Source organism: Plasmodium yoelii (assembly GCF_900002385.2).
Source record: "Plasmodium yoelii strain 17X genome assembly, chromosome: 10".
NCBI classification, from domain to species: domain Eukaryota; phylum Apicomplexa; class Aconoidasida; order Haemosporida; family Plasmodiidae; genus Plasmodium; species Plasmodium yoelii.
In genome coordinates, this window is record NC_036182.2 from 1954780 (window position 1) to 1981736 (window position 26957).

General features: G+C 20.4%; 7 protein-coding genes across 7 annotated transcripts; 6 read left to right on the forward strand and 1 right to left on the reverse strand.

The window, feature by feature from the left end:
• Nucleotides 1-2134: 2134 nt before the first annotated feature.
• On the forward strand, nt 2135-3330 carry PY17X_1048701 (PIR protein; the record flags this gene model as incomplete). Its single annotated transcript, XM_034637572.1, has 3 exons — nt 2135-2149; nt 2286-3155; nt 3244-3330. The coding sequence occupies 3 exons, from the start codon at nt 2135-2137 to the stop codon at nt 3328-3330; spliced, it is 972 nt and encodes a 323-aa protein (XP_034493521.1).
• A 2808-nt stretch (nt 3331-6138) lies between these two features.
• On the forward strand, nt 6139-7229 carry PY17X_1048801 (PIR protein; the record flags this gene model as incomplete). Its single annotated transcript, XM_022956389.2, has 3 exons — nt 6139-6153; nt 6262-7056; nt 7143-7229. 3 exons carry the CDS (start codon nt 6139-6141, stop codon nt 7227-7229), a joined length of 897 nt encoding a protein of 298 aa, XP_022813433.2.
• Nucleotides 7230-9755: 2526 nt separating this feature from the next.
• Nucleotides 9756-10863, forward strand: PY17X_1048901 (PIR protein; the record flags this gene model as incomplete). The annotated part of the gene is made up of 3 exons (XM_034637573.1): nt 9756-9770; nt 9879-10673; nt 10777-10863. The coding sequence occupies 3 exons, from the start codon at nt 9756-9758 to the stop codon at nt 10861-10863; spliced, it is 897 nt and encodes a 298-aa protein (XP_034493522.1).
• A 2303-nt stretch (nt 10864-13166) lies between these two features.
• On the forward strand, nt 13167-14302 carry PY17X_1049001 (PIR protein; the record flags this gene model as incomplete). Its single annotated transcript, XM_034637574.1, has 3 exons — nt 13167-13181; nt 13287-14126; nt 14216-14302. The coding sequence occupies 3 exons, from the start codon at nt 13167-13169 to the stop codon at nt 14300-14302; spliced, it is 942 nt and encodes a 313-aa protein (XP_034493523.1).
• Nucleotides 14303-15288: 986 nt separating this feature from the next.
• PY17X_1049101 (fam-a protein) lies at nt 15289-16691 on the reverse strand (the record flags this gene model as incomplete). The annotated part of the gene is made up of 6 exons (XM_034637575.1): nt 15289-15312; nt 15497-15685; nt 15766-15875; nt 15997-16066; nt 16157-16400; nt 16528-16691. 6 exons carry the CDS (start codon nt 16689-16691, stop codon nt 15289-15291), a joined length of 801 nt encoding a protein of 266 aa, XP_034493524.1.
• Nucleotides 16692-20399: 3708 nt separating this feature from the next.
• Nucleotides 20400-21466, forward strand: PY17X_1049201 (PIR protein; the record flags this gene model as incomplete). Its single annotated transcript, XM_034637576.1, has 3 exons — nt 20400-20414; nt 20540-21289; nt 21380-21466. The coding sequence occupies 3 exons, from the start codon at nt 20400-20402 to the stop codon at nt 21464-21466; spliced, it is 852 nt and encodes a 283-aa protein (XP_034493525.1).
• Nucleotides 21467-23740: 2274 nt separating this feature from the next.
• PY17X_1049301 (PIR protein) lies at nt 23741-24972 on the forward strand (the record flags this gene model as incomplete). The annotated part of the gene is made up of 3 exons (XM_034637577.1): nt 23741-23755; nt 23892-24797; nt 24886-24972. The coding sequence occupies 3 exons, from the start codon at nt 23741-23743 to the stop codon at nt 24970-24972; spliced, it is 1008 nt and encodes a 335-aa protein (XP_034493526.1).
• Between the last annotated feature and the right edge of the window lie 1985 nt (nt 24973-26957).

The following is a 26957-nucleotide window of genomic DNA, read 5'->3' on the forward strand; positions in this document are numbered from 1 at the left end:
CATTAATATATTATTCGAAGAGTACTGATTATTCCAGGAATAGTAATAATGGTTGATATGTTTTAAGAAATTGTCTATTTCGAAGTAATTTTTGGATAATTTTTATATAGTTTTTATGTTGTGGTACCCATAGTGGGTTAGGGCTAAGTATTATATCTTTATTTAATTTTTTATAATTCGAACACTAATTAAATATATGTACCATACCGTATGTTTAATCACAAGATGAAGTTCAAATCCCAAATATGCAATAAAAAAGGGGTCATGTAGCATATTTTCCATAAAGTATAATATATACAATTGAGTGTTCATGTCGATTTAATATGATTAAAATAAAATGTCTATATTGCATATATTAATATAGATATTTGATATGTCATAATTGTCAATTATATAAAACATGTTAATCTGTGATTATATTGAATTATGTATAACATAATATGTTTCTTTATTTAATGAAAATTTTATTTAGTAAAACGTATTATTTGCATCATATTTATTTTAATTTAAATCATGTTATTCAACTGAACTGTAATAATAGATAAACATAAAATATAGATTCATATATATCGATCGAGAATCGACAATATAACATAATCTATAAATTATTGTTATGCTTCTAACATTTTTTGAAGTTGTAATTGTAGTTACTATTATCTTATTGTATTAATAGAAGTTGATTTGCACGCATTAATTTATTTATCATAAAGGTATAATAGTAGATTAATCACTATTAATTTTAAAATTTTGAGGTATAAATATATTATATTTTAAAATAGTTAAAAAATAAAATATAAGTATATAATAAAATTTAATATTATAGATATGATGCATTATTATATGCCTATACATATAATCTAGAAATTACCAATAGTTAATATTAAAATATTATTTTATTGTGAAACCTTCATATAATTAAATATTAATTTTATAGAAAAGACATAATAATACATTATATATTTGTTAATTATTTAATTTGGAATTTGTAGTTTTATATTCTAAAAATATAGATTAATGAAGAAAGAGTTAAATACTTAATTAATATTAAATATCATTTTATTATTCCATATTATATTATCATAGTTTTTTGTAGAATTAATAAAATATAGTATTTTTAATAAATTATTTGAATGTATATACATTGATAACTAAACAAATAAAATATATAAGATAAAAATGAACTATGTAAAACAATTAGCAAATATTTATTTAAATTTATATATTAAAATAGCAATATATCTTATCTCTCTCCTCTTAAAGGTAATATAACAACCTAATTAAACATAGTTTTCTATTATACTTTAAAATTTCATCAGTAGGTATTTATATGTTTAATATTTACTGAGCATTATTTTAAAAATAACATGCATTCAAAGACTTATTTAAGCTTATAAGTACGGGTTCAGTGCAAATTGTTTTAAAGAATGGAAAAGATGGAAAAATATATTATAAAATTATCCAATAAGGTATATTGGAATAAAAATAAAGTTATTGAGCACATTAAAATGAATTTTGAATTTATCTACATTCGTTAAAAACAATATAAATTTATATAATTGCATAGAAAGGAAACAATGCAACTTAATTTGAAAATACTATAATTTTAATAAAACATGGTATATAGTATTAGAAGTAAATATATAAAAGTTTAATATATTTTAAAAAATGACTATTTATATATTTAAGGATCATAGTAATAATATAATTTTTAATTTTTTAGATTTATACAGTATTTAAGTTTTTGAAAGACAATCATCAAAACATAAGATATAAATATATTCCTTTTCTACGTTCAAAAATACTTTAAATTCATTATAAATGTATATTCATTTTTATAATATAGTTATGCAAAATGTTAGTAAGAATGCATTTCTTGTATTAAATGCATCATACATATATTTAATCAAAAGTGTATTAAACAACCCTCTATTTAAGGTAATTTAGCTAATTGTCATAAAATAAGTATAATATGATTTTAGTAATACTACTATTTTATTATTGAAAAACTTATAGTATATTTAACTACAGACAGTTATATATAGGGTTAAAGTATTTGCGTCTCATATTTGATGCAGTGTATATAAAATAGCATGATTCTACTCAATTTACAAATCAAAAATAAAACCCCATTATAATGAATAAGGAAGTGGTATATGCATTTTTTAATAATATAGTTTCCTCTACATTTTTTTATATTGTATTACATATAAATATCATTAAACTTTATTTTAATAAAATTTTTAATAATTCGCGTTTTTATTAATTGTTTTTAAATGTTTTTATAGTGTAAAAGGTTCAAGAATGTATGGGATGATTTTGCCGATAAATTGGACAGTAGTGGAAAATATCAATTTAATGATAATAATAAATTTTCAAATAATTATTGTAATGATATTGAACTTTCAGATCATTTATGTGATAATATTTCTCAAAGTGATTTGAATAAAATAAGTGCTGGATGTTTATATTTGCTGGATGAATTCATTAAGGATTGTAATGTGGTTTCCTCTCCTGCAAAAAATAGCATCAATATGGTTGATTACATTTTGATATGGTTAATTTATATGTTAAACCTAAAGGAAAGTGAAAAAGACAATACAACATGTTTTTATAGTACATACATATATTATTGTGATAAGTATAAGACGAAAATAAATGGATTTACTGATTATGATGATTATAAGGATCTTATAGATAAAAAAAATGTGTTTGGTATGGATAGTAATGATGTATCTAAATTTTATGAAGCATTTAAATTATTATGTGAAATGTATACTGAATTTGATGAAAACGCGTCAAATTGCACAAAATGTTCGGAAAAAGCTAATGAATTTGTTAAAGCATATGAAAAACTTAATGATCCTAATAATGCTAAATATATCGGCTATTGTCAAGCATTTTCTACATTATCAAATGATTATAAGAATTTAAAAAATAAATATAAAAATTATGATTTCCTTCTAGAGATAGATACAACAGAAACTGATGCAAAATGTTCTGAACAAACTTCTAAAAAAAATAATGTAACAGGATCTGAACAATCGTATGGAGAATTTTCTGAGGTTACATTATCAGAATTATCACTAGTAAGTAAATTATTTATAGTTTTATCGATATTTGGTGCAATACCAATTTTCTTGGGAATTGCTTATAAGGTAAATAATAAGGAATTAAAAAATTATTTTCATTATATATATGCAAACATTAACAAAAAATCATACACTTCTTAACGTTTTATATTAGTATTCGTTATTTGGATTTCGGAAACGATTTCAAAAACAAAAATTAAGAGAAAAGCTAAAAAATGTAAAGAAGAGAATGAATCATTAATAAATTATTCTGAATATGACGATTGATTTATTTTAAGAAACTGTCTATTTCGAAGTAATTTTTGATCATAGTTTTTATATTGTTTTTATGTTGTAGGTCAGGGTTGTGCTTGCGGAACCCATGTTTGGGTTAGGATTAAGTATTATGTTGTATTAATTTTTTATAATTTGAACACTAATTAAATATATGTACCATCCCATATGTTTAATCACAAAATGAAATTCAAAAGCCAAAATATGCAACCAAGGAGGGGTATAAGCTAATATGAATGGGGGTGTATAACATTTTTTCATAATTTCTAATATATATAATTTAGTGTTCATATCGATTTAATATGATTAAAAAAAATGTCTATATTGCATATATTAATTCATATTATGATATATCATAATTATTTATTATATAAAGCTTGTTAATCATAATTATATTGAATTATGCATAACATAATATGTTTCTTTGTTTGATAAAACATTTTATTTAGCAAAAATTATTTGTATCATATTTGTTTTAATTTCAATTATATTACGCCATCTGAACTATAATAATAGCATTATATGATGATTCATTTGGAACAATTGCCTACATTACAATATATATTCGGATTAACATATGTGTTTTTAACATTAATTAAACATATTACCAATGTATAATATATAATCATAAAATATAGATTCATAAAATATCGATCGAAATTCGACAATATAACATTGTCTACAAAATATTGCTATGCTTCTAACATTTTTATTAATACATAAAAAATACACTATATATATAATAAATTTATAAATTATAAATATATATAATACTCACTTTTTTCATTTAAATACTTTGCATTTATGTTAAAGTTCTAATTTATATTGATATAAATTGTTTTATATACATCAATTTATTTACTATAAAGGTATAACATTAGATTAATCAGTATTAATTTTTAAATTTTAAAGCTATGAGGTATATATAAATTGGAAATATATTATAAGTAGTTAATTGAAAAAATATAATTATATTAATAATATTTAATATCATATTTTGTTATAATAATTATAAATAATATGATAGATATAATAGCGTTATTATTATATATCTATGCATATAATTTAATAAAATGCTCTACTAATAACTAATATTGAAATATTGTTTTATTGTGAAACTTCATATAATTAAATATTAATATTAATTTTATCGAAAGGGCAAATAATAATTAATTTAATTTGAACTAATGTTATTTTTATTAGGTTATCATATATAAATTAATAAATATGTATTATAAATATATCGTTTTACGAGGTAGTATATATGTTATAAAATGTTATACTTTAAACAATGAATCACGGACATATCATACATTGATTTAAAGTATTTGTATTAAGGGCATTAATTAATCCGTTGTACTATACAGTGATATAGCAGTAACATTAATAATAGTAATAACAATAGATAAAGCATTAAATACGAACAAATCATTAAATTCATTTGATTCGAATATGTTGATATATATTAATTATATATATTATTAAACTTGTAATAAGAATAAAATTGTATGCATACAAGATAAAATGTAATATTATAACATTCATTTAAATATGCTTTAATGCGACAATATTAGAATTAACACTGCCAAGCAAAATAATATTAATAATTCTGTAGTTTTCTTAAAAATATTGTTTTTCACCATAAAACTAAATATAGTTTATTATAAAATATAAAAGCAAACTATATATTTATAAAAGTAATAAATCTAAGTTATTTTTAATGTATAGATGAATTGAAAGCTTTAATGGTAGAAAATATAAAACATAATTAAACTATATATAATAGGCAAATCTTATATGGCTACATTATTGTCTTAAAAAAACATATTTCCCTTATCTCTCCTCTCAAAGTGCAATATACCAACCTAATACACATAGTTTTCTATTATACTTAAAAATTTTCATCAATACGTATTTATGTGTTATATATTTAATATTTACTAAGTATTATTTTAAAACAATATGCATTAAAAGTCTTATTTAAGCATATAAATACAGTTTTAGTACTAATTGTCGTTTTAAACCGTGGGAAATATGTGCAAAATATATTATAAAATTATATAATAAGGTATATTTCTAAATTGAATTATATAGGGATAAAAATAAGGTTATTGAAAATGTTAAATATAATTGGAATCGATATATATTAAATAAAAATAATATTAAAATCATGTATATCCAATTAATAAAGGGAGCAATGCAACTTATTTTATAAATGTTATAATTTAGAAAAAACTGTATTATATATTATAAGAAAAAAGTATATAAATATTTAAAATATATTAGAAAAAATATATTTATATACTTTTATAAATTATACTAATAATAATATTTTTTATTTTTTATATTTATACAGTTTTTATGTTTTAGAAGGACAGCTATTAAAACAAAAGATATGACTTTTATTTTTTATATTAAAGCATATGTATAAGAAGATATATTCTAAATTCATTACAATGTTACTTTAATTTTTATAATAATGCTCATATGAGTGTTATTAAGGATAACAATTTATACAAAATTGTATTATATACAATGGTAACAAATGTATTAAAAAAAACCCAAAACAAGGGAATTTATCTAACTACCAAAAAGTATATATTGTTCCATATTATCTTTAAATTGATATTAATAATAATAAAAATATTTTTATCTATAAATAATTGCTGTATATAGGATTAAATAATTGTATTACCTATTTTAGTATATATATATAAAACTAATATGATACCCTCTTAACCTAGAGATTATAAATTATAAATTATATTATATCATAATGGATGATGATCTAGTATATACATTTTTTGATATTGTATTTCCTATAAACTTCATTAAGTTTTATTTTAATAACATTTTCTTAATACATATTTTTATCAATTTTTTTTAAATGGTTTTTTAGTGTGGAAAATTTGATTTTTTGAGGACGTATTTACCCGATGACTTAGACAAATCCGTATCACTTGAACTTAAAGATCATAAAAGTTTAAAAAATTATTGCCCTATTACAGGTTCAGGAGAAAATGAATGTGATAATAATCTCGGTAAAATTACGGCTGGATTTTTATGGTTACTTGAACAATGTTATTCTATATCCAAAAATAAAAAATATAAAGAAAATAATACTAATGCATTTTTTCTATACATGATTTCATGGTTTAGTTACAAATTAAATCAAATCAGAGGACACGATTCCACCAAAATAAACGATTTTTATACTAAACATGTAATTAATAGTCATAAATATGATAATTTTACAAATACTGCCTATAGATTTACAGAACTTAAGGAATTCATAGATGAACGAAAAGATTTGTTGAATATTAATATTGACGATCTGTCTAAATTTTATGATGCATTCAAATTATTATGTAATATACATGGTAATGCTGCAAAGAGTGCAAGTGGAATGACACTGTCAAATGATGCTACTCATTTTTTTAACGAATATACAGAGCTTAACAATGACAGTAAAATTGAAGGTACCGCACGTAATAAAATATTGCCCGTTTTATCAACTGATTATGATAAATTAAAAAATAAATATAATGATTTCCCATCCATTCCAGAGATAATAGCAGACATTTCTGCACTAACATCTGAACATGCATCATCAAGTTCGTTGATAGGAAACAGATTATTTACAGTTTTATCGATATTTAGTGCAATAGCATTTTTTTTAGGAATTTCTTATAAGGTAAATAATAAGGAATTAAAAAAAAAATTATTATATATATGCAAACATTAACAAACAACCGTACGCTTCTTAACATTTTATATTAGTATTCGTTATTTGGATTTCGGGAACGAGCTCAAAAACAATATTTAAGAGAAAAAATAAAAAATATAAAGAAGAAAATGAATCGTTAATATATGATTCGAAGAGAATGTCTATTTCAGGAATAGTAATAATGATTTAAATATTTTAAGAAACTGTCTATTGAAAAGTAATTTTTGCATAATTTTTATATAGTTTTTATGTTGTGGGACCCATATTCGGGTTAGGGCTAAGCATTATATTGCATTTAATTTTTTATAATTTGAACACTAATTTAATATATGTATAATTCCGTATGTTTAATCACGAGATTAAATTCAAAAGTCAAATATGCCTCCCCCCCAAGGAAGATATCCATTAATATGAAATGTGTCGCATAATATTTTTTCATATGTTATAATATATTAAATTGAGTGTTCATGTCAATTTAATATGATTAAAATAAAATGTCTATATTGATTATATATGAATTCATATTATGCTATATCATAATTGCCTATTATATAAAACTTGTTAATCAGGGGCTATATTTAATTATGTATAAAATAAAATGTTTCTTTGGTTTATGAAACGTTTTATTTAGCAAAACTTATTATTTGTATCATATTTATTTAGATTCAAATCGTATTTTTATAACCGAACAGCATAATACTTTTATATATCAAAGTATAATTATAATTGATTCATTTGAATATTCATCTACAGTATAATATACCTTCAGGTTAATAGGTATATTTTTATTGTTAATTAAACATATTACCAATATATAATAGGTATTCATGAAATATAGATCCGTGGTACATCGAGATTCGATAACACAACGTTATCTATAAAAGGCATTTTATGCATCTAACATTTTTAATAATCAATAAAAATATCCATATTAATAAAAAAATTAATTATAGATATATGTATGCTATCCTTTTAATTTTTGATTATATATAGTATCATTTTATGTTAAAGTTTTAATTAATATTAATAGAAATAGATATATATACATTAATTTATTTATTATAAAGGTATAATATTAGATTGATCATTATTAATTTTTAAACTTTATAGTTTTGAGGTATAAATAAATTATATTTCAAAAGATTTAAAAAATAAAATATAAGTATATTAATAAAATATAATGTTATAGTTTGTTATAATAATTGTAAATAATTTGATAGATATAATATCGCTATTATTATATGCCTATACACATAATCTAATAAATACTATACTAATAACTAATATTGAAATATTATTTTATTGTTAAACCTTCATATAATTAAATATTAATATCGAAAAGACAAATAGTAATACATTATAAAGGTATCAATGTTATATATTTTGTTAAAGATCCAATTGGGGATTTATAGTTTTATATTATAAAAAATTGGATAAATAAAAAAAAGTATAAAGACTCAACGATAAATATCTTTTTATTATTCAATATTAACACGTATTATATTATCATTGTTTAATAAATAATCTTTAATTACAAATAGCATTGTTTTATCATAAAATTAATATAATATAGATCTTTTAATAAACTATTTGAATGTATATACATTGATAACTATAACAATAAAATATATAAGATAAAATTAACTATACAGAACAATTAGCGAATGTTTATCTAAATTTATATATTAAAAGAACAAAGATATCTTATCTCTCTCCTCTCAAAGTGCAATATACCAACCTAATACATATAGTTTTCTATTATACTTTAAAATTTACATCAATACTTATTTATTTGTTATATGTTTAATATTTACTATGTATTATTTCAAAAGCTATTTACAATCAAATACTTATTTAAGCATATAAATAGCATAAGTACTGGTTCAGTACTAATTGGTGTTTTAAACTATGGAAATAATACGCGAAATATATTCTATAATTATTTAATACGGACTATTTATAAATTGAAGTATATAGAAATAAAAATAATGTTATAAGTCTCATTAGAATGAATTGTGAATGTATATATATTAATTAAAAGTAATATTAAATTTATATAATTTGCATAAAATGTGAAGCATGTAACTTAATTTGAAAATACTATAATTTTAGAAAAAACCATATTATATATTATAAGAAACAAGTATATAAAAATTTAATATATTTTAAAAAGCGACTATTATATACTTTTAAGGATTATAGTAATAATATTATTTTTAATTTTTTATATTTATACAGTATTTAAGTTTTAGAATTCAAATCATTAAAACATAAGATATAAATATATTCCTTTTATATGTTCAAATATACTTTAAATTAATTATAAAAGTATATTCATTTTTATAATAAAGTTATTCCATATTTTATTAATAATAGTAATTTTTTGTATAAAATGCATCATATTTATATTTAACCAAAACTGTATTAAGCATCCCTCTATTTAAGGTAATTTAGCTAATTGTCATAAAATAAGTATAATATGATTTTAGTAATACTACTATTTTATTATCCTATGTTAATTTAATTATTAAAAAACATATAATATATTTAACTACAGACAGCTGTTATTTATAGGGTTAAAGTATTTGCGTCACATGTTGGGAGCAGTATATATAAAACATCATGATTTTACTCAATTCGCAAATCAAAAATAAAATTCCATTATAATGAATAAAGAAGTGGTATATGCATTTTTGATATTGTATTACATATAAATATCATTAAACTTTATTTTAATAAAATGTTCAATAATATACATTTCTAATATTTGTTTTTAAATGTTTTCTTAGTGTGAAAAGTTTATGAGTATATGGGAGTTTTTCCCCGATAAATTGAAAGAAGGAAAATATGAATTTAAAGATAAAAATTTCTTAGATGGTTATTGTGATAGTTATAGTTGTGACAGTGATTTCGAAAAAATTAGTGCTGGATTATTTTATTTGCTTAATCAATTCTTTGGGCCTTCTGGTTTGTTTAAGAATAATGCAAAAAATAAAAACGATATTTTTGATTACATTATGATATGGTTAAGTTATATGTTAAACCTAAAGGAAAATCAATCAAACGACAGTCTAAAATATTTTTATAATACAGATATAAAAAATAATCAAAAGTATACAAATTCTATAGTGGGTTTTACTGAGTATAATAATTATAAGGAACTTTTAGACGATAACAAAATTGTGAATATTGATATTAATAATATGTCTAAATTTTATGTTCCATTTAAATCATTATGTAACATGTATTATGAATTTAATGGAGATAATAAAAAATGCAAGAAATATTTGGATGATGATAATGAATTTTTTAAAAAATATAAAGAACTTAATGAAGATTCTAGTATTACTAATGATAGTTCCTATAGTAAAATATTATCTGCTTTATCAACTGATTATAATAAATTAAAAGAGAAATGTAAAGAAGGTAAATCTGGTAATATTCTATCTCTTTCAGAGATAGCAACAGACATTTCTGCACTATCATCTGAAGATACACCATCAAGTTCGTCGATAACAACCAGATTATTTACAGTTTTATCGATATTTGGTGCAATAGGATTTCTTTTGGGAATTTCTTATAAGGTAAATAATAAGGAATTAAAAAATATAGCGTTTTTAAATAATATTTTCATTAAATATACGAAATGTTAACAAAAAATCATACTTTATTAAAATTTTATATTAGTATTCGCTATTTGGATTTCGGAAACGATTTAAAAAACAACAAATAAGAGAAAAAATAAAAAATATAAAGAAGAAAATAAATAATTAATATATGATACGAAGAGTAGTGATTATTTCACGAATAGTAATAATGATTCATATATGTTAACAAACTGTCTATTGGGAAGTAATTTTTATATAGTTTTTATGTTGTGGGTCAGGATTGTGTTTATGGAACCCATATTCGGGTTAGGGCCAAATATTACATCTTTATTTAATTTTTTATAATTTAAACACTAATTTAATATATGTATAATTTCGTATGTTTAATCAGAAGATGAAGTTAAAAAGTCAAAATATGCAACCAAAAGGGGAATAATATAATATGAAAGAGGTCACATACCATATTTCCCATAAAGTATAATATATACAATTGTGTGTTTATACCGATTTAATATGATTAAAATAAAATGTCTATATTGCATATATTAATATAGATATTGATTATATATGAATTTATATTATGCTTTATCATAATTGCCTATTATATAAGCCTTGATAACCCCAAGTTATATGGAATTATGCATATCATAATATATTTCTTTATTTTATGAAAATTTTATTTAGTAAAACTTATGATTTGTATCATATTTATTTTGATTCAAATCATTTTATCCAACTGAACTATAATAATATATATTCATAAAATGTCGATCGAGAATCGACAACACAACGATATCTATAAAAGACATTTTATGTATCTAACATTTTTAATAATCAATAAAAATATGCATATTAGTAAAAAATTAAATTATAGATATATGTATACTATCCTTTTAATTTTCGATTATATATAGTTTCATTTTATGATAAGGTTTTAAATTCAAATAATAGAGATATTAATATATACATTAATTTATTTACTATAAAGGTATAATATTAGATTAATCACTATTAATTTTGAACTTTATAGTTTTGAGGTATAAATAAATTATATTTTAAAATAGTTAAAAAATAAAATATATGTATATTAATAAATTTTTTATCATATTTTGTTTTAATAATTATAAATAATATGATAAATAGAATAACGTAATATTATATACCTATACATATAAACTGGTAAAATATTATTCAATAACTAATATTGAAATATTGTTATATTGTGAAACCTTCATATAATTAAACATTAGTATTAATTTTATAGAGAAGGCAAATAATAATACATTATAATGGTATTAATGTTATGTTTTTGTTAAAGGTCCAATTTTGAATATGTGGTTTTATATTCAAAAAAAATAGATAAATAAAGAAACTGTTAAAGACTCAATTATGTTAAATATCATTTTATTATTCCATATTAACGCATATTATATTGTCGTTGTTTTACCATAGAATTCATAAAATATGGAATTTTTAATAAATTATTTGAACGATATACATTAACTATAACAGTATAATATATAAGATAAAAATGAACAATGTAGAGCATTTAAAGAATATTTATATAAATTTATATATTGAAAGAGAAAATATATCTTATCTCTCTCCTATTAAAGTGCAATATAAGAACCTAATTAAACATAGTTTTATATTATACTTTAAAATATCATCAGTAGGTATATATGTTTAATATTTACTAAGCATTATTTTAAAAATAATATGCATTCAAAGGCTTATTTAAGCTTATAAATATGGGATCAGTGCTAATATTTGTTTTAAGGAAAGGATGACAAAATATATTATAAAATTACCCAATAAAGTATATTTCTAAAACGGAATGTGTAAGAATAAAAATAAGTTATTGAAAATGTTAACTATAATTGGAATGAATATATATTAAATAAAACAATATAAATTTAAGTATATGCAATTTATTTTGAAAATACTATAATTTTAATAAAACATGGTATATAGTATTAGAAACAAGTATATACGTATTTAATATATTTAAAAAAATAACTATTTATATACTTTAAGGATTATAGTAATAATGGGTTTCTTAATTGTTTCGATTTTTGCAGTATATTAAAACAAAAGATATGGCGTTGTTTATTTTCCATATTAAAGAATGTGTATAAGAGATGTATGTTTAATTCGTTACATTGTTGCTTTAATTTTTATAATAATGCTCATATGAGTGTTATTAAGGATAACAATTTATGTAAAATTGTATCTATACACATATTGTAAAAAATGTATTAAACACCCCCAAAAATAAGGCAATTATCTAACTACAATAAATTATATATTGTTCCATATTATCTTTAAATTAACATTAAAAATGATAAGAATTTGTTTAACCACAGACAATTTTATATTAAATTTAGATTATTTTGTCATTTATTAAGCATAAAATATATAAAATATGATATTACATAATCTACATATTATAAACAAAATAAAATTGCAATGGATAAAACCCTGGTATCTGCATTTTTTAATAAAATTTGCTTGTATTTGTCGATATTATATAATCTATAAATTTCATTAGCATATATTTTTATTATACTTTTTTAAATGTTTTCTTAGTGTGAACAGTTTGATAAATTGAGAAACTATATACCCGATGAATTAAAAACATCTACAAGTAATGATATTCATGAATTAGGGAATGCTAAGAATTATTGTCCTAATCAAGGTTCAGGGGGAACAGAATGTAAGACTGATTTCGATAAAATTAAGGCTGGATGTTTATGGTTGTTTGAGCAATTGTTTGTGAAAAGTAGTAATAGTAATATCAATAATGTCGGATATATTATCATATGGTTAAGTTATAAACTAAATCAAAAGACGTATGACGAAATCAAGAATCTAAATGATTTTTACAAAAAATGTATAGAAAATAATACGCATTATACTAATTGTAAACAAGGTGATCAAGATTGTAGTACGTCATTAAATAGTAATACAGGATATCCAAATTATAAGAAAATCATAGATGCAAGAAAGGGATTATTGAATATTAATATTAAAAATATGTCTAAATTTTATGATGCATTTAAATTATTATGTAACATGTATACTAAATTTTATGCAAACAAAAATAATAAAGAATATTTAAATTGTGCCAAAAAATTTGTTGAAAAATATAAAGAACTTAATGACGATTCTGATAATACTAAAGATGAAGCCTATTGTCAAGTATTGTCTACATTATCAAATGATTATAATAATTTTAAAAGTTCTTGTGCTGATAGCGATTATTGTAACAATATTCCATCCCTTACATCGACAGAAACAGAAGAAATTGTTATGAAAAGTTCTGGAAATATTTGTGATGATACACCAAGCTTCTCGATAGTAAAAAAATTAATTCTAGCTTTATTAATATTCAGTGTAATATCAATCTTTTTGGGAATTTTTTTTAAGGTAAATAATAAGAAATTTAAAAATTATTTTCATTAAATATATGGAAACGTTAACAAAAAAATTGTACACTTCTTAACATTCTATATTAGTGTTCGTTATTTGTATTACGGAAAAGAGCTAAAAAACAATATTTAAGAGAACAGCTAAAAAATATAAAGAAGAGAATGGATCATTAATATATGATTCGAAGAGTATTGAGTATTTCAGGAATAGTAACAATGATTGATATATTTAAGAAACTGGCTATTTGGAAGTAATTTTTGACCATAATTTTGGGGTTTATAAGAATAATTGAATAATATAACCAATTAAATATAAAGTTATATATGTATATTTATTACATTTTTGTATGGCTTTGCATAATTTTTATATAGTTTTTATGTTGTGAATTAGGATTAAGTATTATATTGTATTTAATTTGAATATTTTTATAATATTTATTAGTTTAAGGAATTGTTTTAAAGGTTTAGGGTTATATTGAATTATATATATCATAAAATGGTCATGTTATGAATATTTTTATTTAACGAAACTGCTTATTTTCATTCTACATTTATGTTATATTTTATTTTTTCTATGAATATATATGAATTTTTTTTAAAGCAAAGAATGTTTTAGTTGGTTTATTATAATGTTCACATATATGTGTATAAAATATATTTGTATTATATGGTTTAAATAACAATATAAAAAAATATTACACATAATGTAACATTTGTATTGAATAATCTGATCACTTCATTAATTTCATTACAATAATGGTATTAAGATCAAATATCACTTACAAATAAATAATAAGTGATGATAGTATTTGGAATAAATAATCGTTTAAATATATGGGATATCCCCCCAAATTTTAGTTTATAGATGATGTCCATGTTTGTAAACAAAAAAAGGTGATAAGTATTAAATAAAAGATCTTCATAAGTAATAACAGTTTTATTTGTATTATTCAAAAAATTAATACATATAGATGCATTATAATATTAAAAGACAAAAAAAAATATATAAACTTTTTCAAAACGGAAAAATATGTTTTATGACGGTAATTTAAAGCGGACATTATGCATGGAAATAAATCTTCTAGTGTTATGGTGATGAAAAATATATGTTTATTTATGAAGTGAGAAATAATCTAAAGGTTTTCGACAATGCATTTTTATTAAATGGAACCATGTTCATCAACCTAAGAAAAAAAACATAAATGGATGAATATATAAAATGTTTAAATTTGTTGCAAATTATAAATATTTACACTTATTTAAAACCATATTTTTTTAACAATTGTTGAAATAAATTATTATTAAAATCTGTATACTGGTCATAGATTCGATATAGATGATATAAATATGGTCCTTTCTTTTTTCAACAATGTATCCAATTAAGTTAACAAACGCTTTTTTTATTTTTCCATTTCTAATATCATCTTCAGAATCAATTTCAGCTTGGAATAAATTTGCACTTTTTACCATTTTGTTTTCAAAATATTTTTTATTTTTACGGTTGTGATCAATTATATTTGCTGAAGCCATGACAACTATAGCTTTGTTTTCTGATATCTACAAAATTAATAAAAGTGTATTTGAATAATATGATAATTACGATTTATAACGAAATAGAAGAAGAAAGTTTTGCTTACTTTAAATTTTGCAGCTAAAGCATAAAAATATTTACGAAGAGACCACGGGTGTTTTTTGCAACGTTGTTGTATCATTACTAAATTTGGATTGTACACACGGACAATTTTTTCTAAAATAGATATTATAAAATTGCATAGATATAATTAAAATATGATGATTTTGAAGATGTGGGAGAGAATAAATAGTAACAATAATATGTTAATTCGACTAATTATTTATGTTTTGTATACTTTTAACAGCGGAATTATTTAAATATAGGTCACTATCGGGATTCCATATTTTGTTTAATAGTTCATTATACTAATGGAAGCAAAGAGAAATATATAAATTATAATAATTTTTTAATTTCAATTTGGTTTATAACTTTTTATGTTGTTCGTTAATTGATACTTGATTCGGATCATAAATTAGATATTCAGCTTTTAGAATTTTTGTATGACCTCGATGTTTTTTTTTATAAAAAACTTTATTCTCAGAAGGAATTCCGCCACAAATTGTATAGCCTTTACTTGTAGCATGATGTTCTAACTGTTTTAAAGCGTCATTCATAAATTTGCACGCTTTTATAGTTTCTTCGGTATCGATATATAACAGGTGCTTGTTTTTTTGATATATTTCTTTTGTATTATCATAGCTAAAAATGAACATATTTTTAATGTGTACAAAAATAAAGTTATTGTATTTATAACATTTTTGCAAAGATGTACACATTTAATATTTTCATAATGAAATATATAATATATATTGTAGTATTTTCTTACGTAGGATAACATTTTTTATTTTTTTTTGGTTTGTGTTTTGTAAATTTGTTTGATTTGTGTTTTTTATCTTTTTTTGGAATAAGCTCAGTTGCAAGGGTGTTTTTATTCACACATAGGGAGATTATTAAAAGAAATAAAACAATTTGAACAAAAAATATATTCATTTTTGAAGTTTACATACAAAATATTAAAATATATATTAGTATTTTTTTTAATTAAAAATTAACTCGGAAAATTGGGGATGTGTAATTAAAATTGAAGCAAATAATTTTCTCCAATAAAATATAAAAACTATTATTTAAACGATAAATGTGTTCTTTTATCAGATTCATAAGTTTAATATATTTTTAATATAAATAATTCAACCACAAAACGACATCAATAAAAGAATCTTTCATAAATAATGAATATCAAAAATAACTTTAATTATATAAATGATATGTTTAATATATGGGATTATGAATACAAAAATTTTATATTTTTACAATTGATCAAACTCAACTTAAAATTTATAAAACAGTTCATTACGTATGGAAATACACATATACTTACATTAGTAAATAAAAGATCATAGTAATATTATATTAATTAATTTAGTATGAGAAATGCAGTTAATTCTCTATATTACTAATACTACTATAATAACAACATTTTTTACTTCATAATGATAAAATGTATATTATGGTAATTACACATTTGTGATTTTTTATCACTTTTAATACAAATTTTACTAAATAACACTTTTCTAGCAAAATTGTTAATTTTATAAAAATTATTTATTGGTATTAATATTGATGGCTATGTTTTTTGTAAATGAATACAAATTATAATTTTCCTTTTAATAATAAAACAAAGTATAAAGTTAAAAAAAATACAAATAAAATATGAAGTAAAATATGAAATAAAACGTGAAATAAAATATGAAATAAAATAATGAAACATAAAGTTGTAAAGTCAAGAAATATATAATGTAATTAATTTGTTTTTTAATTATAATATTCTTAATGAGTGGGTGTTAATTTTTTATGGGTCAAGGTTATGTTTGTGATTGATGTTTGATGATTGATTGTTTGTGGTTCTGGGATATTGTAATTACATTTTTTATAATTAAATTTTTTATAATTAAATTTTTTATAATTAATTTTTTTATAATTAAATATATTTATGATTGTGTATGTTTAATCTGGAGATGATGTGTAAATATACAACGAAAAAAGGGGTAGTGTGATTAATATGAAATAGGTGGTTAATATGAAATAGGTGGTTAATATGAAATAGGTGATTAATATGAAATAGATGGTTAATATGAAATAGGTAATTAATATGAAATAGGTGATTAATATGAAATAGGTGATTAATATGAAATAGGTAATTAATATGAAATAGATGGTTAATATGAAATAGGTGGTTAATATGAAATAGGTGATTAATATGAAATAGGTGATTAATATGAAATAGGTGATAATATTTGTTTGATAAAGTATAATATATAGATTTAAAATGATTAAAATAATATATTAGATATATAAATATTGGTTATATATGACAATTGTCTATTATATAAAACTTGTTAATGAGGGGGTATATTGAATTATGGAGATTATAATATACAATGGATTTGTTTGTTCGATGAAAAATTTTATTTAGTAAAAGTTATTTTGATTTAAATTATATTACGGGAATATATGTTGTAATAATAGGATTATATGTGAGGGTGGGTATGAATTATAAGATGATTCATTTGTAACAATTGTCTACAATATAATATACCTTCATATTAATATGTGTGTTTTTAAGATTAATTAAACAGATCACTAATATATAATAGGTAGTGATAAAATATCGACCGAAGTCCAACAACACAACGATATCTATAAAAGACGTTTTATGCATCTAACATTTTTAATAATAAAATAAAAATCGAACTATATATACAATATTTTTTAAGTTTTAATTGTAGCTACTATTCTTTCGTATTAATAGAAGTTGCATTATATACATTAATTTATTTATCATGAGGTATACTAACATATTAATCACTATTAATTTGTAAGTTTTAATGATATGATGTATATATAAATTGGAAATATGTTATAAATAGTAAATTGAAAAAATATAAGAATGTTAATAAAATATAATGTTATAGTTCTAGTAATTATAAATAATATGATATATAGAATATCGCTATTGTTCTAATATAGTAAAATATTATACCAATTACTAATATTGAAAAATGTTAAATTTTGGAAACATATACAATTATATATTAATGCAAAGTATACAGCAAAAGTATGTAATAATTAATTTGAAATAATATTTTTATTAGGTTATTATATACATACAAATTCACAAATATATAATTTAAATATATTGTTATTGCGAAATAATATGTTCCAAAATAGTTAATTTAAAACAACAAAATACGGAAATATTCTACATTGGTTTAAAGGATTATTATTGAGTGCACTAATTGTTCCGTTGTACTATGTAGTTACATAGCAGTGACAATAACAATAGTAATAACAATAGATAAAGTATTAAATACGAAAAATCATTAAATCCATTTGATACACTATATGGATATAAATTCATTATATATATTATTAAGGTGTTATCAGATTAAATTGTATGTATACAAGATCAAATGAAATATTATAACATTTATTTAAGTATGCTTTAATGTGATAACATTAGACTACCAATACCAAGCAAAATAATATTAATAATTATATACTTTTACATTATAGAACTAAATATAGTTTATTATAAAATATAAAAGGAAACTATATATTTATAAAAGTAATAATTATAAGTTATTTTTAATTTATACATGAATTAAAAACTTTAATAGTAGAAAATATAAGAAATAATTAAACTGTGTAGAATAGGTAAATCTTTATGGCTACATCCTTGTCTTAAAAAAGCATAAATCCCTTATCTCTCCTATCTAAAAGGACAATATAATAACTCATAGTTTTCTATTACACTTAAATTTCATCAATACTTATTTATGTGTTATATATTTAACATTTACTAAGTATTATTTTAAAAACTACCTACATATAAAAACTTATTTAAGCTTATAAATACGGGTTCAGTGCTAATTTCCGCTTTAACGGTGGAAAAATATGGAAAACATTATAAAATTACTAAATAAAGAATACTTCTAAATTGGAATATGTAGGAATAAAAATAAAGTTATAGAACTCATTAAAATGAATTATGAATTTATATACATTCATTAAAAAGAATATAAATTTATATAATTTGCATATAGATGTAAGTAAAATAACTTAATTTGAAAATACTATAATTTTAATAAAACAGTGGTTTATTGTATTAGAACTAAGTATGTAAATATTTAATATATTTAAAAAAATGACTATTTATGTACTTTAAGGATTATAGTAATAATATAATTATTATTTTTTTAGATTTATAAAGCATTTAATTTTTTGAAGGACAATCATCAAAATATAAGATATAAATATATTCCTTTTCTATGTTCAAACATACTTTAAATTCTTTATAGAAGGACATATATTTTTATAATAAAGATATACCAGATGTTAGTAAGAATATCATTTTTTGTATAAAATTCATTACATATATATTTAATAAAAATTGTATTAAGCAACTCTCTATTTAAGGTAACTTAGCTAATTAGCATAAACACTAATAAAACCTTTTTTTAGTAATAACATTATTTTATTATTCTATATTAATTTAATTATTGAAAAACATATAATATATTTAACTACAGACAATTGTCATATATATGGTTATATTATTCCTGTCACATATTGTGGGTAACGTATATAAAACAGCATGATTTTACTCAACTTACAAATCTAAAATGAAATTTCATCACAATGGATAAAGAAGTGGTATATGCATTTTTTAATAATAATAGTTTCCTTTACATTTTTTTATATTGTATTACATATAAATATCATTAAACTTTATTTTAATAATTATCGTTTTTATTAATTGTTTTTAACTGCTTTCTTAGTGTGAAAGGTTCAAGAATGTAAGGGGATGGTTATCCCATGAATTGATTGTAGGAAATATTACAAATATTGATGGAAATTTGAAAAAATATTGTGGTAATGGATCATGTGATGATCCTTTCGGAAAAATTAATGCTGGATGTTTATATTTGTTTGATGAGTTCTTTGCGGGTTTTAAACAGTTTACTTCTGTTGCAAAAAGAAAGATTAATATTGTTGATTACATTTTGATATGGTTAGGGTATATGTTAAACCTTAACAAAATTAATGAAAACGGCACTATAGACCTTTTTTATGAAACATATATAAATAATGATGATACAGATAATAAGTATAATCAGGAAATAGATGATGTTGCTGCTTATACTAGTTATAAGGATCTTATAGATAAAAAAGAAAATTTGATGAGTATTGATATTAATGATATGTCTAAATTTTATGATGCATTTATATTATTATGTGACATGTATATTAAGCTTGAAAAAAACTCAAATTGCGATAATTATTTAGAAAAAGCTAAAAAATTTGCTGAAGCATATGATGTACTTAATGAAGATTATTATAATGGTGAAGGCAGCCCCTATAATCAATTATTATCTACATTATCAAATGATTATTGTAATTTAAAAAATAAATGTAATCAATTTCCAACTCTTCCAACATATTCACGAAGATTCGTAATAAAAAGGACACTAATTCCAATTGCATTTATGATTGTTGCAGTATCAATTTTCTTGGGAATTGAATATAAGGTAAATAATAAATCAATTAAACAATATATTCATCACTGATTAATTTGTGAATATAAATAAATTATACATTTTTTAAAATTTTTATATTAGTATTCGTCACTTGGATTTCGGAAACGATCTCAAAAACAATGTTTAAGAGAAAAAATAAAAAATATAATGAAGAAAATGATTCATTAATATATGATTCGAATATTAATAATGATTAATATATGTTAATAAGTTGTCTATTGGGAAGTAATTTTTGTATAATTTTTATATAGTTTTTATGTTGTGGAACCCATATTCGGGTTAGGGCTAAGTATTATATTGCATTTAATTTTTTATAACTTAAACACTAATTTAATATATGTACCATCCCGTATTCTTAATCAAGAGATGATGCCCAAATATTAAACCCAAAATGGGGATAAGCTAATATGTAATGAATTATGTAACATGTTTTATAAGTTATAATATATATAATTGAGTGTTCATGCCGATTTTATATGGTCAAAATAAAATATAGATATTGACTATATATGAAATAGTATTATGGAATACCATAATTTCCTATTATATAAACCTTGATAACCCAGATCTATATTGAATTATACATATAATGTTTCTTTATTTGATGAAGATTTTATTTAGTAAAACTTATAATATTTGTCATTATTATTATTATTTAAATTATATTACGCCAATTGAACTGTAATAATAGATATTCATAAAATATAGATGCATGGAATATCGATCGAGGATCGACAATACAACGTTATCTATAAAAGGCATTTTATGCATCTAACAGTTTTAATAATCAATAAAATCATGTACATTAATAAAAAATTAAATTATAAATATATCTATACTATCCTTTTAATTTTCAATTGTATTTAGTATCATTTTATGCTAATATTTTAAATTCAAATTATAGAAATAGTTTTATTTACATTAATTTATTTCCCATAAAGGTATAACATTAGATTAATCACTATTAATTTGTAAATTTTAAAGATATGAGGTATATATAAATTATATTTAAAAATAGTTAATATATTTGAATATAAAAATATTAATAAATTTTAATATTATATTTTGTTCTAACAATTATAAATAATATGATAGATCGAATACGTTATTATAATACGACTATGCATATAATAAAATACTCTACCAATAATTAATATTGCTATGTTATGTAATCTTCATATAATTAAATATTAATATTAATTTTATCGAAAGACGCATAATAATACATTATATATTTGTTAATTATTCAATTTGGAATTTGTAGTTTTATATTCTAAAAATATGGATTAATGAAAAAATTGTTAAATACTTAATTAATATTAAATATCATTTTATTATTCAATATTAATGCGTATTATATTATTATTGTTTTTTGTAGAATTAATAAATTATTTGAATGTATATACATTGATAACTATAACAATATAATATATAAGATAAAAATGAACTATGTAAAACATTTAGCAAATATTTATTTAAATTTATATATTAAAATAGCAATATATCTTATCTCTCTCCTCTTAAAGGTAATATAACAACCTAATTAAACATAGTTTTCTATCATACTTTAAAATATCATCAGTAGGTATATATGTTTAATATTTACTGAGCATTATTTTAAAAATAACATGCATTCAAAGACTTATTTAAGCTTATAAGTACGGCTTTAGTGCAAATTGTTTTAAAGAATGGAAAATATGGCAAAATATATTATAAAATTATCCAATAGATAATACTTCTCAATTGGAATATGTAGGAATAAAAATCAAGATATTTAACGCATTAAAATGAATTTTGAATTTATCTACATTCATTAAAAACAATATAAATTTATATAATTGCATAGAAAGGAAACAATGCAACTTAATTTGAAAATACTATATTTTTAATAAAACTGTGGTTTATTGTATTAGAAATAAGTATGCAAATATTTAATATATTTAAAAAAATGACTATTTATATACTTTTAAGGATTATAGTAATAATAGGATTTTGCATTTTTTTAGATTTATACGGCATTTAATTTTTTGAAGGGATCATAAAAACATAAGATATAAATATATTCCTTTTCTATGTTCAAAAATCCTTTAAATTCTTTATAGAAGGATATTCATTTTTATAATAAAGATATACCAGATGTTAGTAAGAATAGTATTTTTTGTATAAAATTCATTACATATATATTTAATAAAAATTGTATTAAGCAACTCTCTATTTAAGGTAACTTAGCTAATTAGCATATACACAAATATAACATTTCTTTAGTAATAACATTATTTTACTATTCCATATTATTTTAATTATTGAAAAACATATAATATATTTAACTACAGACAGCTGTTATATATTGGGTTAAAGTAATTCGTCACATATTTGGTTCAATGGATATAAAAAGAGAATGATTCTACTTAATTTAAAAATCAAAAATAACCCCCCATCAAAATGAATAAAACTATGGTATATTTATTTTTTAATAATAATATTTTCCTTTATATTTTTTGATATTGTAGTATATATAAATATCATTAAACTTTATTTTATAAGAGTTTCATTAACATGTATTTTTATTATACTTTTTTAAATGTTTTTTTAGTGTAAAAAGTTCCAGGATGTAAGGAACGCGATTTCCGATGAATTGGGTGATAATAAAATGTATCAATTTAAAGATAATAATTTTTTAAATAATTATTGTGATCATGTTGATTTTTCAAGTAGTTTTTGTAATAATAATAATATTTCTCAAAATGATTTGGATAAAATAAGTGCTGGATGTTTATATTTGTTGGATGAATTCATTAAGGAATGTGGTGTGGATCCCTCTCTTGCAAAAAATAACATCGACATTGTTGATTACATTTTGATATGGTTAATTTATATGATAAACCTGAAATATAGTGAAGAATCAAACATTATAATGTGTTTTTCTAGTGCATACATATATGATTGTGATAAGTATACCAAGAAAATAGATGAATTAACTAATAAGAGTTATAAGGATGTTATAGGTGAAAAATGGTATTTGTTGGATATGGATAGTAAAATTGTACCTAAATTTTATAAAGCATTTAAATCGTTATGTGAAATGTATACTAAATTTGATGAAAATAAGGAAGATTGCACAAACTATTCGGAAAAAGCTGATAAATTTGTTAAACAATATGAAGAACTTTACGAGGATTATAATAAGACTAAAGATAGTTCATATAAAAAAGTATTGTGTACTTTATCAACCGATTATGATAATTTAATAAAGAAATGTAATGATACTCAGTGTTGCAAATCTTCACCCCTTCCAACGATAGAAACAGAAAAAATTCCTGAAAATTGTTTTGAAGAAACTTCTGAAAAAACTAATGTAACAGGATATGAAGAATTTTCTGGAGAATTTTCTGGAGAATTTTCTGAGGTTACATTATCAGAATTATCACTAGTAAGTAAATTATTTATAGTTTTATCGATATTTGGTGCAATAGCAATTTTTTTAGGAATTTCTTATAAGGTAAATAATAAGGAATTTAAAAAATATTTTCATTATATATATGCAAACATTAACAAAAAATCATACACTTCTTAACATTTTATATTAGTATTCGTTATTTGGATTTCGGAAACGATTTCAAAAACAAAAATTAAGAGAAAAGCTAAAAAATGTAAAGAAGAGAATGAATCATTAATATATGATTCTGAATATGACGATTGATTTATTTTAAGAAACTGTCTATTTCGAAGTAATTTTTGATCATAGTTTTTATATTGTTTTTATGTTGTAGGTCAGGGTTATGTTTGCGGAGCCCATATTCGGGTTAGGATTAAATATTATATTGTATTAATTTTTTATAATTTGAACATTAATTAAATATATGTACCATCCCATATGTTTAATCACAAAATGAAATTCAAAAGCCCAAATATGCAACCAAGGAGGGGTATAAGCTAATATGAACGGGGTTGTATAACATTTTTTCATAATTTATAATATATATAATTTAGTGTTCATATCGATTTAATATGATTAAAAAAAATGTCTATATTGCATATATTAATTCATATTATGATATATCATAATTATTTATTATATAAAGCTTGTTAATCATAATTATATTGAATTATGCATAACATAATATGTTTCTTTGTTTGATAAAACATTTTATTTAGCAAAAATTATTTGTATCATTTTTTTTAATTTAAATTATATTACGCCAACTGAACTGTAATAATAGCATTATATGATAATTCATTTGGAACAATTGCCTACATTACAATATATATTCGGATTAACATATGTATTTTTGGGATTAATAAGTACAGTACTAATATATAATAGATAACCATAAAATATAGATTCATAAAATACCGATCGAGATTCGACAATATAACATTGTCTATAAAATATTAATATGTATCTAACATTTTTAGTAATAAAATAAAAATGTACATATTAATAAATAATTACATTATAGATATAGGAATATTATCCTTTTATCTTTCGATTATATATATTATAATTTTATGCTAAAGTTTTAAATTCAAATAATAGGGATAGTTCTATATACATTAATTTATTTATCATAAAGGTATTATAACAGATTAATCACTATTAATTTTTAAACTTTATTGTTTTGAAGTATAAATAAATTATATTTTTAAATAGTTAAAAAATAAAATATAAGTATATAATAAAATTTTATGTTATAGTTTGTTATAATACTTTAAACAATTTGGTATATAAAATTAGCGTTATTATTATATACTTATACATATAAACTAGTAAAATGATATACCAATAAATAATACTGAAATATGTTAATTTTGGAAATATATACAATTATATATTAATGCAAAGTATATAGAAAAAGTATGTAATAATTAATTTAATTTGAATTAATATCATTTCTATTAGGTTATTATATATATAAAATTCACAATTATATTGTTATTGCTAAATAATATATGTTATAAAATACTTAATTTAAAAACTATGAAACTATGAAATATTGTATATTGATTTAAAGGATTTTTATTAAGCGTATTAATTATTCCGTTGTAATATACAGTGATATAGTAATAACAATAGATAAATTATTAATACGAAAAAATAATTAATTCATTTGATTCGAATACGTTGATATATATTATTAAACATTTGATAATATTATAATATTCGTATAAAAGATCAAATGAAATATTATAACACTTATTTAAGTAAGATTTAATGCTATAATATTAGAATTAACACTACCAAGAAAAATAATATTAATAATTTTATAGTTTTTCATAATAAAACTTAATATAGTTTATTATAAAATATAAAAGCAAACTATATATTTAGAAAATAATTCTAAGGTATTTTTAATGTATACACGAATTGAAAGCTTTAATGTTAAAGGAATACAATACATAATTAGCTATATAGAATAGGTAATTTTAATATGGCTATATACTTGTCTTAAAAAAGTATAATTCCCTTATCTCTCCTATCTAAAATGTAAATACAACAATTTAATTACGCATAGTTTTATATTATACTTTATAATTTGCATCAATAGTTATTTATATGTTTAATATTTACTAAGTATTATTTTAAAACAATATACATTTAAAGACTTATTTAAGCTTATAAATACGGGACCAGTGCTAATTCTCGTTTTAAACCGTGAGA